Here is a 15,003-nt window from a genome sequence, read left to right as displayed (position 1 = left end):
TTTCCTTGAATAATTTTAAAATTATATATATATTTTTTTCATGGAACTCGTCTCTTCAAGAGACGAGTTCGCTTTTTTTTAACAGTTCACCCTCTCTCCTCTCTCCTCTCTCCTATCTCCTCTCTCCTCTCTCCTCTCTCCTCTTTCCTCTCTTCTCTCACCCTCTCTCCTCTCTCCTCTTTCCTCTCTCCTCTCTCCTATGTGGCAAAAACTACCCTATATTTGTAATAACTTCTTCCAGTACAGTAATTTAAGCATAATTTTTTTAAATTACTGTACTATTGAGAAAAGTCCTCTCTCTGTTCCTTCCCGTGAACGTGTGTTGCTGGACCTGCATATGAAACTCCATTGTTAGAGTTCCAATTCATGTCGGTGGTTGATTCGCATAATGTGTTAAATAGATCAATTCAAACACGATACAAATAATGATGGATTTAAAAATATAAAATTATTTTGATTCATATTATGTCCGAAATTCGATTAAATAAATCAATCCAAACACTATATAAATTATTAAATCCTTAACGTAATCATATTGAGTTAAATCTTATTTAAGTTATCCCCAATTTACTAAGTTTATAATTTAATTAAAATATTTATTCAAAATTTCAATCGATCAAATATGGCTTGGATAAGTTATGGTTATAATAAGATAAATTTTATATGATAATTAATAATTTTTTTATTCTTATAATTATTAAATTTAAGTGAGAATTAATATTTTCATTATTTTATTTAATTTTTGAGATAATAATCAAATCTAAAAAAAAAAATTATTTATAAAAAATAATAAAATCAAAACAGTATCATGTATCAAATTATTTAAAATTTTCCATTATTATTTTTTAAATCCACGTCTAAAACCAAATATTTTGAAAAATTAAGAATTTATTTGATAAACCATTTTTAAAACAATTCTAAGAAAAAAAGTTTTTTAAAAACACTTTTTTATTATTTTTTTAAAATAATTTTTTTTAATAACCTAAATATAAAAAAATATATTTCTTTTAATTTATTTAAAGTTCGAAAATATTTTTAATATTTTTAATACTTGAATTATAAAATTTTTAAATATTAAAAATATTAAAAACGCTCCTCAGAATCACTGTTTGAAGGGCTGTTAATAATTTTTAATAATTGTTTTGGTCGAATGTGTTTTTCAATCAAAAAACCATTTTTGTTGTTTGGAACTTCCAAACATGCCCTCATTCAAGAACCTTGAGTTAGTCTGAGTCACTAACCTGAAGAGTTCTTTTATCCATTATCCATCTTTCCAATGATTGAGCAGGAGAGACTAATGTCACCTTTCTTCGGAAAGGAACTGCCTCCTACTAGTAAGTTAGTAACATAACCTGTCTGTCAAAAACTACAATTTCACAACTCACTCTTTTGTTTGGTCCTTCGTGCAGTTATTTCCACGTAGCTTCTCCTCATTTGTCCGTTCCGATTTTTGCTTTTTACCTTCCCAGTCAATTTAACAGTTATCTGGGCCGGCCGAATAGAACCGTCTCAGGCAGGTCTGGCCCACCATGGGATAAGGTTTTCCCGTCACGTGGAAGCCGCGACGATTACAAGACCCAATGGGCGTTGTCATTTTTGAATGAAGACCCAATGAGATTGGTCCTCGCTAGTGGGTCAATCCAGTTCAAAATGCACCACAATTTTGGGCTCGGCCTCAAGTCTGAGAGTGTGTCGGCGGCATGTAAAGTTGGAAGCCCAATCATGCTAGGCCCATTCGGCCTATTAAATGTCACTGATTGGCGGCCCAAACCACGGAACGCTCTCATATGCGATCTTTCCGGAGGTCTAATGCAAAAATATCCTTTAATTTTTACAAAAAATGATGACATATTAATCTATTTATGAAAATAGTTTGAAAAAAATATCAGGCATGTATGGAAAATCTTCGTAAAAAACAATCTTTTGTTCTTAACAATTATTTAACTTAAAAGTTTAAGAGCTTTTCAAAAAGAAAAATTTATTTTATTTTGTAGATTAATTTTGAAATGTTTTAAATTGTATTTTGTAAAGCGGTTTAATCAATTATTGAAAATATGGATAATACTTTAAACAATTTTGCACTATAGTACAATATTTGTAGTTTTATAAAATTAAATTTTATTTTTAAACTCAATTTAGAATCAGTGAAATTTTATGTCTCAAATCATGAATGAAACTAAAAAAGATTGAGAACCACTATGTTTTTACAACACAAATATCTTAACATTTATTCATGAAGAAAAAACTGGTGAAATTTAAAAGAGAAAACATTCTTACAAAGCGATATTCTTTCTGACTTTTCATAGAAAGAGAGTTTTTGACTCTTATAAATTATTTCCCCATTTCTCATTTTATTGGATGAGGATCGGATCAGTTCACTTGGTCACTATCGCCATACCCCAAAAATTCTTAAACAATATTATAAGTCATTATTTTACAATTTCAATCCGTTAAAATATTAGTTAATTAGTAGCATATGCACCACGAGAATCGACGCAATAGAGTAAGATCCAAGTGGAAAATTAAAAGGGTATGACTTATTTGAAAATGAAAAAGAATTTTTTATTTTTTCAATGGTGGGTACAACCGTAGAAGGAATAAAAAATGTAGTAGTTGAGCGCGCAGGTTGCTGCTTGTGAATGGCTCGAAGAAGTCATCTCAAAAGGTCAAAACTAATGACAACGACAATAAAATTATTCTTTCCAAAATATGTTAATATTATTATTAATAAATTTTAAATTATTTTATTTACTAATAATTGTTCTGATTGCTTCTAAAACTTCCTTTAAGTTACATTAATATTTTAATCCTTATTTTGAAATTCAAAAGAAAGCTAAGGTGATACGGTCTAAAGTTTGACAATTTTAAAATATTCTTATCTTATTCAATTTGAATCGGCTTCTAAAAAATTAAAAGCTATTTTATATTTATTTATTTAATTTTATACACGAAAAAATGGCTTAAAAAAAAGCTAAAAGTAAAAGTCAGCTCCTCTAGAAGTTCTATTTTTTATTTATTTTTAAAAATTATATTTAATAAAAATTTTATAATATAAACATAATATTTTAAAAATTATGGCTTTTATTATTAACGTTCAACTCTCGAGTCTCAAGTTTAAAAATTGGAAGTTAATAACACATTGCAATATTTTTTTGACATGTTGAGTGGGTCAAAACCTTGGGACAATTTTTTAGGTATCAGTGCACATCATGCTAATAATTAAATTAAAAAAATGGGTGTTGTTTATTATGATTCATGAACATGAAGAGGATCCTTCAAATTCTCTCCAGCCAAACATAATTTTATAGATATTTTCCTTTTGATTGGAAAGGAGCTGTCATTGATTTTGAAATTTTAATGAAGAAAAGTCTACACAACCAAAGGAAAGGGACTTGCACTCAAGAAAAAATTGATTTGATTTTTATACATGAAACAACAAGTTAACCAGATGGATATTACTTCTTATATTACCCAAAAAGTATTAAATTAAAAAAATAAATAAATAAATATAAAGAGGGTATTTTAATCTCCTAGTCTTTTTAGGGTTTTGATGAGGGATGTATTGTCTTCAAAGTCACGCTTGGTTGCTTTTGCTTAACTATTTTTCATGTATATAGCACTCAATTTTAGTTGAAACACAAGTAAAATGATGTTCAAATTCAAATCATATTCTTTTTCCTTGTTTTTTTTTTTTTTTTTTTTTGTGTAAAAAGTGTGGTTGACTTGGGCTTTTATTTTATTCTTTTAGATAATCATTGATATCAAATGCTATTAATATTTTTTTGATTGCCAATAATTATGGAAAATACCCGTAAATATATTTTTAAACCGTAAGAGCCCTTGGTATAGTTTAACCCTAATTCTAGATTTGCCTATTTGACTCATTCAATCCCGTCTTTGTCTATTTGATCTCATATCATATTATAATTGCACGTGATTGAGACTTAGATTTTTTTTATTTATTTAAATAAAAGGATATTTTTTACATCAAAAAATAATATTTTGATATCATTTATTCTATAATTTATTTTTATCTACATCTCATTTTAAATATATTTTTAATATTCTTTCTATAAATAAAATATTATATAACATGATTCTAAAAGGGACATGTTAGAATATAATTTTTTATTATTGTTATTTTAAAATAGACAGCAATTTTAACAATTGAAAAGGATTAAAAAAAAGCCAGAAATAATTGTGAACAAATTATTTATTTTGTGACTAAAAGCAGAAAAATAAATAATGCCTTGTTTGGTGTTTTCTTCATTTGTAAGCTAGTGTAGTTGATTAGTTTTTTCATGGGGCTGCACAAGGGACATGTTTTCACATGGGGTGCACCCTCATTATACTACAGGCCAGGCCAGCCCTAATACAGTCAGGAGTTAGGAGACCGCCCTGTCCTAGGTTACATATCATTCAACTCTAAAGAATTGGTCTCTTCAGTGGACCTTTTAAAAAATCTAAAAAATATATTTTTTAAATAAAACTATTTTAAAAATACATTTTTCAACATAAAAGAAATAACTTTCTTTTTTTCTACATTTTACAAAAGTTAAAATTTTCATCCACCTTTTAAATAGATGTTTAGTAAACCAACTTAATAACTACTTAAAATGACTTAATAATTTAATTTAAATCATTAAATAAATTAAGTACATTTAATAAAATGACTTAATTGTATAACTAAAAGTAAAAAAAAAAAAAAAAAACTTTAAGTAACAAATACAAACAATTAACTTATTATTAAATCCATATATTTATTTTATATTTTTTTATCATTATTTATTGCTATGACCTCCCTCATTACTCGATCTCATTTATCTTAATTATAATTTATGAAAATAAATAAATTATTTGATAATTTAAAATAAATTTTAATACAATTTTATCAAACAACCTTAATATTTAAATTAAGTAATAAGTTTTAAATTAATAACTTAATTATAATTTAACATAAAGTCAATTTAAGTTATTAAATAATAAATTTTAAATTTTACCAAACACCCCTTCACTCTCTTTTTAAAATTATAAAAAAATTATTACAACTAATTGAAATTTTATGAATTTTATATTAGAAATTGTTGTATACAAAAACTTTGCACTTTAAAGTTTGAAAAATCAGACTTTCCATAGGAAGTTAATTAATTTTTAAATAAAATGATGAAAAAACACTGAAAAAAATTATTTAAAAATAAATTTTATATTAGAAGTTACTTGGTAGGATAGGCAAGTGCAATGGGTCACCCTTATTGAATATTAATTAATATTTAAATGAGATGATAGAAATTAAAAAGAAAAAAAAATAAAAATAAAAATAAAACTATCTAGGATAAGAATAAAAGTTAGAACTTTACATTGACGCGCTACTTTCTTAGCATTGAAGTTATGTAAGCCTTATCTACTCCTTCCACATTTTCCAAGTCTTCTTTCAGCTTTTTCATCCCCTTTTCGTGTCTTTTAACCTCAATCGATAGCCGAGGAGGAGTGTGGAGATTTGAGAGTCATGGCCCCACCAAATGGGAACCTAAAAACAAAGGTACAAATCCCAGAATTCTGAGGATTTCAATGTTGACTTTTAGCCATGAGTCTCTGTTGAATTCCAACCATGAATCTCTCTGGTATCGGTCACACTGCAACCAACCTTAATCCGATCAGATATTTTTCCACCTACCAATCTAATCTCATAGCCGCCACCACCACCCAACAGTTCTAAATGAAGGTGGGTCATCTCGATGTGTAATTCAAATCTTAAGATATTGAATGAATTGGAATAAAAAAAATAAAAATAAGCAAACTACTTGATTGGTGCTATCTATTTAGTATCTTCCAAAGAAAGTATTATAGATGAGTTTTTGTTTTTGTTTTTTTTACCTATTATTAATTTGTTTTGATGATTTGATTCTAAGTAAAGTTATACATGTTATAGGAACTACCAAAATTAGGTAAATTTGTCCAAAATTTTATTTTCTTAGAATGGATCCAAACATGGCCTTAGTGGGCCTTAATTCACTTTTTGTAGTTATCTATTTGTTAAAATATTAAGGCCTTGTTTTTTAGAACAGTTTTTGAAAACTGTTCTATAATGTTTTATATAACAAAAGTTTGTTTAGAAATCTAAAATTATTTTTAACTTGTTTTTAATATTTTTAAATATGTTTTGAAAATAAATTTTATGTATATAACTTTATTTTTAATCATTATATATTCTTTAAACCAGTTATAAAAAAACAACTGAAAACAATTATAAGAAGTTATCTGATAACATTCTATTTTATTAGAAAATAGAAAACAATTTCTGATTGTTAAACATATTTTTTAATTTTTTTTATTCTAAAAAACATAAAATTGTTCTTGAAAACAGTTGTTAAACAAGACCTAATTCATATAATGACGACCCATTGATATTTGCCAATGGTATTGAGCATATTCATTTACATTAATATATAGTGGGGGAGAACTGAGCATGTTCGGTTACATTTAATACATAGTGGGGGAGAACCTCCTTTGAAGATGGCTCACCTTCTTATCAAGTGGCCAAAATAATAGCTTTAATTTACTTTGTGCTACATGCGGAGTTGAATCTTCGAACCATGACATGAATGAGAAATTTCAAAAATAATTTTTTAAAACAGTTTTTATAAATAGTTTTACAATATTTTTTATAATAAAGGCTTATTTGATAATTTGAAATATTCTCAACTTATTTTGTATGTTTTCAAATATTTTTAAAAACAATTTTTATCTGTAATGTTTTATTTTTAATTACTTTTCATTTTATATAATTATTTTTTTAAACAGTTTTTAGAAAACAAATAAAAATAACTTAAAATAATTAAAATGTGTTACCAAAAATTACCTTATTTTTAGAATAAGTTATCAAAAGTGTTTTTGAGTCTAAAAAACCATTTTTTATTTCTAAGAACAAAGAAAAACAATTTTTAAGCAGACTCAATCATTTACATAATCTATAATGTATGTTATTATTACGTCACATTCATTGCTTATCATTTCTGCAAAATTTTGTTTAACTTATTGTTTCTTCTATATTAGTCATATTACTTATTAAAGACATAACTTTTGCATCACCCATTTCTTTGATAATAAGAAGACGAGATTGCCTCGTATCTTTATTTACATAGAAGGTTGTTGCATATGTTTTGTTGTCTTTGTTGTGTATGTGTTTGTAAAGGTTTTACGGTAGTGTCATATGTATTTAAGTTTATTAATTGTTAATATATTTTTCCTAATGGGAAAGCATAGTATATGTGTTCTTGTATACTACCAATTTTTTTTTAATAATTTTTGTATAGAATATACAAATAAAAAGGTCATTTTCCTTCCAAAGTTACTTACAATCATATTGTTGCCATTGAGAATACCAAGATCAAGAATTTGGTTGGAATGTGATTAGAAATGTTTAAAATATTTTGCTTTGGCTACTTCTAAGGTATGACAAATATGAAATCTTTTTCTCAAATTGTTTATCATATGTTATTATATCAATGTAATTCAAAAAATGATAAAGAGAATAAAGGAGGCAAAGTTAGAAGAGAAATCAATTTCCAACCAAGTATAGTGAAGTTGACAATTTTATGCTTTCTTGAACATGTTTTACTAGGTAAGGGATTTTTTTTTCCCTTCTGATGCATTTACACTAGGTTCAACTTATTGATGGTTTAGAAGACTTCAAAAGGTATCTATAGAAAATAATTTGTTAAAAAATAACATTATTTGATCTACAAAAGGGTGTTGAAGTTAAAAGAAACAAGTTTAGGAAATGTTCTACCTATGAAGCATATACTTTGATCGGATTCCCTCAATTTTCTCAGTTTGTGCATCGCAAATCATTTTACTCATTCAAAATGAAATTTGAGTCGTATTAGAAGAAATTATAATTAAACCTTAAATTGAAGTGGAACTATGATACCATAAATTTAAACTACTTAATAAAAATTCTAAGTTATTAATTTTGAATGGTGAAATTGATGTTTTTTGTTCCTTTACACATATATATTTCTTATAAATAGTTATAGATAATAGTGTTTTAGATTAGGTTGATAGGTTTATTCCTATTATACACTAGTTTGATTAAGCTTACTTTCTTGGACGTTAATGATTTTGATTGATTTCAAAAACACTCAACAATTGAGTTTGGATGAGGTAAATGTGTTTGGAAATATAAAGTAAAGTAATGATAAGTTAAAAGTAAAAAGAATTAGAAATGAAGCAAAAATTTGAGGAAAAAGGAGGAACAACCCCCTGTGTAGCATTCAAATGCTTGGGCATGGTTCTAACATCCCTCTTTAGCCAGTTGGAAGATTAGGGATTTTTTTTTTATAAATAAAATGATTTCTTAAGATTCGACAATTGTCTTTTGATAAAAGAACTCTTTCTAAAGTTGCTTTAACTAGATCTATTAGGGTTATACCATAAATTACCAAGTTTAAGACTTAGAATGATAATGCGCGTAATCGAGTATATTGCCATTACTTTGCCCTAATATTCAAACTCTCAAAATCTTTTAAGAAATCTTCTTAAAAGTCCTTTCAATGGAAGGGTATAATGGTGCATTAGCCCGTTCATCTTTCTACAAAGCTAAAGTGATCTATTAAGGAGCACAAGGCAATTTGTTGAAGACATAAAAGAAGAAAGTAGGTGTTGATTAATATAAAATCTTTGAAAATATGTGCCTTCCGATTAAGTAAAATTGTGACCTTCTTTTCTATTTATATATATGAATGTTTTTATGACCTAGCAAGTTGAATTCACTTAATAGGTTCAATCTCAACATTTTATATCAATTAGAGAATAGATAGATTTGAAACATTTGGAACGAAAACCTAATCAGCTATAATTAAGTTCAAGTGAATATTTTGATTAAGAACTCAGTTCCAATTAAAGTTTAAAAATAAAATTTAACCGACATTTTTATTGATAATTTCATCTCATTTAAGTTATTTTTAAATTGAACTTAATCTTAGTATAATTGAGTTAAGCATTCTAATTGAAATCTTAATCTCAATTACGTCATCTAAAATAAGCTTATCTCCGACACAATCCAAGTAAATATTCATATTAAAATTTTTACTTCTTTTTTTAGATGCAACTTAAGCAGAATTTAATATAAATGAATAATATATTAAACGGAAGAAAAACTTTGTAAATATTATATCCCCTCTTTTATCTATATTTCTTTGCAAGTAAAGTTTCGTACCATGTTAAAACACAAGAGAAAGACCTTAAGGGTCAAGTCCACCAGAGTTTGTTAGGAGAAATTGTGACAGAGTCGGGTCTTCATAGGGCATCATAACTTGAAAAAGAAATAGAAAGATTAACGTGGTGGGGAGAGAACTACCAACTTAGAGACAAGACTATGGTGGGTCTTTCATGACAAAGATGGTGGCAACAAAAAGAGATTGACTTGGAAATAGAAGTATGCTAGCACTTTACGGGAAAGAAATTAAAGTGGGTTATAGAGAGAAAGTTGGATACAATGATGAAAATATGAAATGAAATTGGCATACTTTTGGAAGAAAATCAAAAGGACAAATAGTAAAAAAATGATCATGCCTTGAAAAATTCATTGAGGAGTCAAATTTCTAATTTCGTGATTATTTTTACCACTCCCTCCAAATAACCCCTTTAGAAATAATCTAATGCTCATATTTAGGAAATATTCTTATCATATTTTAATGTAATTTGAGCTAACTACCTCTATGCAAATTCAAAACTTAAAACAATTTTGTTTTCCATTTTAAAATGCGAAACAACTTTCTAATTTGAAAAATTTTCATGATAAATAGCTTTTCGAAAATTTCTTCAAAAAGAAAATACGTTTTCACCTTATTTGCTACTTTTATTCTTATTGTATTTGTTCAAAATTTCCATTTATTTGTACGATAATTTTGTTTTTTCTACCTCATTTACTACTTATACTCTAATTTTACTTATTCATTCAAAATTTTCACTCACTTGTACCATGATTTCATTTTATTTTTTTACATTATTTACTACTTATACTCTAATTTTACCGATTTGTTCAAAATTTTCATTTATTTCATTATTTGTACTATGATTCCATTTTTTGTCCACCTTATTTACGTATACTCTAATTCTATATATTTGTTCAATTTTTTTTTAATATACTTTTAATTGCCCATATCCAAATTTGGGTGGATATGAATTGGATGCCTTAGAATTTTTCTCTTCACTTCATTTTCAAGTTATCCAACAAAACTTCATTGGTGAGGTATAATTAAATATCATTTTATCCATATTTTTATAAAATAAAACAAAATAAAAGCATGTTTATTAATGTTTTTACTTAGAAGTGTTTTTAAGAGAATCATTTATTAAATATTTCTCTAATAGACACTAATTCATAGAAAAATAGAATTAATTCGTGGTCAGGTGGTGGTCAATAACAAATGAAGAGTATTAAATATTCAACGCTCTTTTTCACAAATGGCAATTGAGGGGTGCAGTAAACAACAATAAACATGAGGGTAATCCTCCCATTCTGATAAGCCCTTCTCTAAAATGATTTATCATGTGTCATGCCACTCTTTAACTAGGGGACCAACCAAAAGTCACTTGACAAAATCTTTATAATATGAAACCAAGTATGGTTGCTTTGCAGATAAAAAGAGAGTCAATAATGATGTTCCCTTGATTGAGTATTCACCTTCCCCACATACAATCATAACTATTAACCCTAGCATTTGCAAACCATGCATTTCAACATCAGGGTCATAAGAATTCTAGATCAACTACTACAAAAAGTTGAGGACCCTTCCACTTCTTCTTTTAGAAAATTCAACCAACCCTTTTTCTCATTTCACATTTTATAGTATTAATTGCTCTAGTTTACACGTCAAGGAACATATCCAGCAGTTTATGACTATTCCTTTATGATATTGTCCACAAAACCCTTATAAATACCTCCGCTTCAACTCTCCTCCTTTTCACATTCTTGGTTGTTTCTTCCATTAGTCTTTGTCATCAAGATACTTGTACTGGAAGAGAATGCCGGAAGCAGCTGTGATTATTGTAGGAGCCGGCCCATCTGGGTTAGCCATGGCGGGGTGCCTATGCCAACTATCGATACCGTATCTTATCCTCGAAAGGGAAGACTGCTGTGCGTCTTTGTGGAAGAAAAAAGCGTACGACAGGCTTCATCTTCACTTGCCGAAGCAGTATTGCACGCTCCCGCACATGGAGATGCCGGCAGATTGGCCCAAGTATCCGTCCAGGCAGCAGTTCGTTCAGTACTTGGACGACTATGCCGACCACTTCAACATTCGTCCTATGTACAGGAGATCGGTGGAGTCCGGGAGCTTTGATGAATCCAGGGGAAAATGGAATGTTGGGGTGAGAAATGGAGAATCCGGTGAGCTTGAGGAGTACTCCGGGCTGTTCTTGGTGGTGGCCAGCGGCGAAACGAGCGATGCGTTTGTACCGGACATTGATGGGCTCAGTACTTTCATCGGAAAGGTTATTCACTCGACCCAATACAAAAATGGAAAAGAGTTTGCCGACATGAAGGTTCTGGTTGTTGGGTCTGGGAATTCTGGCATGGAGATTGCACTGGATCTATCAAATTGTGGTGCCAAGACCTCGATTGTTGTTCGAAGCCCGGTAATTCTACATGTTTTTTATCTAGATCTGTCTCTTTTTTTCCTCCATGGTTGGTACTAAACTGTATGTTGGGTGTATGCAGCTTCATATGCTCTCAAGGGAAATGGTAAACCTGGGGCTGGCGTTGTTGAAATATATCCCATACAACATGGTGGACTCATTGATGGTGATTCTCAGCAAGCTCGTCTATGGAGATCTCAACAAGTATGGCATAACCAGGCCTGAAGAGGGTCCCTTCTTTTTGAAAGTCAAGTATGGAAAGTACCCTGTTGTCAACACTGGCACGTTCGGCAAGATCAAGTCCGGCGAGATTCAGGTGAGAGAGAGAGAGAGAGACAGAGGTCCAAAAATTTTGAATCATATAAAAGCAACCAAGTATTTTCTAGCAATATTCTTGATCTTATATTCCTTAATTTCGGACAGGTTTTGCCGAAGCTGATAGGCATCAGAGGTGATGAGGTTGTATTTGAGGGTGGCAAATCACATCCATTTGATGCTATTGTCTTTGCTACTGGATTTAAGAGATCCACAAGCAAATGGCTTAAGGTAAATTCATTAAGACAATCCTCCTCCATTTAATTCTTCAGTTTAGATTGATGGAATTAACCGTTGTTTTATATGGAATTTATCCTAATTTGACCCAAATCCAAATAAATAAAAATTTAAACTTGGACAAAGTACTTTATATTAGAATGAAAAAAGATTGAGTGTTTCTTAATTTAGGTTGACCGGGTCGATTATGGAAACCCAAACCTAACCCGACCCGACCCGATGATTCGACTCTAAGTCTAAGACCTTCATTGTTTTGATAGGGAGATGATTATCTTTTGAACGAGGATGGACTTCCAAAGCCAAGTTTTCCTAATCACTGGAAGGGAAAGAATGGTTTGTACTGTGCTGGACTGGCAAGAAGAGGCCTGTATGGATCGGCCCTGGATGCCCAGAACATAGCTAATGATATCAAGACACAGCTGTGATGCTTCCAAAGTGTATTCACTTCTGAATAAAACTCTCCCTTTTTTGGAGAATAATTTATTTTGGTCGGAAGTTGTTTCATTTCTTCTATAATTCATTTGTATAGCTTTTCGTCATAAGAATAATTGTGACATAAAATAAGGTTAATCAGCTGATTCCACATCTGGAATGGATAGCAGTTAGCGGGCTCAAAATTGGGCCGGATTACTGAAATGAAGGATAGATAACTGAGCCAACTACGGACCGGCCCATAGTCCAACTGGGCCCAAGTAAAATATTTAAAAGCACTTCAATTTGATTTTCCTTTTTTAAAAACTAATATTTAAAAGCTTTATCATTATAGTTATAATTTAAGTGGTACATATAATTTAATATTTAAATTATATTTAATTTATTTAGTCAATAATTAGTTTAATATTAAATTTTATTTAATACTATTTTATACAAACTTCCATATTCACATATATATTTACATTTTCTATCTCATTTAATTTAATTATATATAATTTTTCATTTACACTTATAAATTTTTATTTTATTTAATGAATGTAATTATTCAATTAGTTCAATTTTAAAATTACTTTCATATTTGATTTAATTGCATATGTTCTCTTTTATACACAAATTTTAACACAACACTTATACAATCCATCAACACAAATTACCAAGCTAAGTTTTACTGTAGACTTATTTTCTCGGGTAAATTTAATAATCTTGAGTTTTAATTCATTATAAATTGTTTATTTTTTTTCATGCATTTTCTTGACAGGTGAGTCTAGACTCTAAATCAATGCACACATCTTTACTATGCCAACGAATGTATGAGATTTTGTTCATTTTTCATAGATGCCCTAACTTAGCCTTTGAAGGGCCAGCATTTCTTTTCCATGGATACTTGGGCCTTCCTTTTAACTTGCATGGGCTTGCAAAGTGATAATTGGGCTTCTTGGATCACAACCCAACAAGGACTACTCCTAGGACAAATGTTTTTCTCTTTTTTCTTTTTCTTTTTTTAAGTTTTATAGTCACGATTGAATTATATTTGAAATATCAATAAAGTTTTAACGGGATATGTGAATGTGGTATTATGATTCTCAATTAAATGATCATTAAAAAAATAATAATAATTTATGGTCGTGGTTAAACGAAGTGTGCAATTACATGACACTATAATTGTGATAAAATTTTAATCATCACTAAGGTAGTATTTGTTTTTTTTGGCTTTTTGCTGAAAACAATTTGTTTTCAGAATTTAAGTTGTTTGTTTTTCTACTTCTTTATGACTTATTATAAACTTTTTATTAAATAGAAAAAACCAAAATATGTAGCTTTTTTTAAATAAAAAAAATAACATATTAATTTTTCTATACTTTTTACTACTTAATAGAAATAAAATACAATAAAAACAAACAACCTAATATTTAACACTATTAAGCATAAATGTTGTATTTAGAATTAAGTAAAAAAACAAACATCACTTAACTGTCTTAAACTCGAGGACCATATGAAATGATTTGATATATGATACCCTTTGTCGGAACCACAATAAAACATACAATTATAAGACCCTTATGATTATGAAAGTAGGAGATTAGTTGACGTATGTAACTTTTGATGGTTGAAATTATACCACAAGAGCTATATTTCAACCTTTCAATCATGCTCAATATTTAGTTGTCGTTTTATTTGTCCAATTACTATAAGGGAAATATTATTGACTATCAAAGTTCAAAGTATTAACTAACTCCAATATGCTTTGATTGAGTGGTATCCTTTAAGACATGTCCAAAGCATTTTCGACAACCAAGTTATAATTTAACATTGACTCAGCTTGGATCATTTGATTTTGTCGATTTCTTGAAACGAAATACTAACCGGATAAGTTTCAAAAATAAATTCCCACACAAAATCCTTTTTCCTTTTTTTATTTCCCTTCTTAGATTTCTTATTTATAAGGACATCTCTAGTGGTGGCTAGGGTTTTGTTGGCAGTCGTGAGTGGTGCCCAAGTTTTTCTTGTCTACAATGACATCTCCAAGTTTTTGTGGTGGCTTGAAATTTTTTTTCCTCTTCAATGACATCACCAATGATGCTTTTGCCGCAACCCTTGACATTATGATTAAATTTATGGTGTAATACATGATAAATATGATTTAAATATTTGATTTAATATATGGTGTTTATATGAATAAGAAGTATTGGAGATCTAAAAAAAGATGTGAAATCAAATTCAATTTTTCAAAAATGTATATTATCTCGGGTTATTTATCATTCAAAACAATTAAATAAATATTAGGCATAAAGCAAATATTAATTTTAGTTTATTGAGTCTTTTCTTATGTTGATATTCTTAATAAATAAGGTAAAATTTAAAATTAAAAGAAATTTA

The 15,003-nt window shown here is 28.7% G+C and overlaps 1 protein-coding gene across 1 annotated transcript; it reads left to right on the top strand.

The window, feature by feature from the left end:
- Window positions 1-10,911: 10,911 nt before the first annotated feature.
- LOC100251223 (probable indole-3-pyruvate monooxygenase YUCCA10) lies at window positions 10,912-12,696 on the top strand. Its single transcript, XM_002269727.5, has 4 exons — window positions 10,912-11,640; window positions 11,723-11,956; window positions 12,064-12,186; window positions 12,453-12,696. Exons 1-4 carry the CDS (start codon window positions 11,029-11,031, stop codon window positions 12,615-12,617), a joined length of 1,134 nt encoding a protein of 377 aa, XP_002269763.1. The 5' UTR covers window positions 10,912-11,028; the 3' UTR covers window positions 12,618-12,696.
- Window positions 12,697-15,003: the final 2,307 nt, after the last annotated feature.

The sequence above is a fragment of the Vitis vinifera genome, chromosome 7 (genome assembly GCF_030704535.1).
Source record: "Vitis vinifera cultivar Pinot Noir 40024 chromosome 7, ASM3070453v1".
Classification (NCBI taxonomy): domain Eukaryota; kingdom Viridiplantae; phylum Streptophyta; class Magnoliopsida; order Vitales; family Vitaceae; genus Vitis; species Vitis vinifera.
Note: the sequence above shows the minus strand (reverse complement) of the source record. Positions and strands in the feature narration are given on the sequence as shown.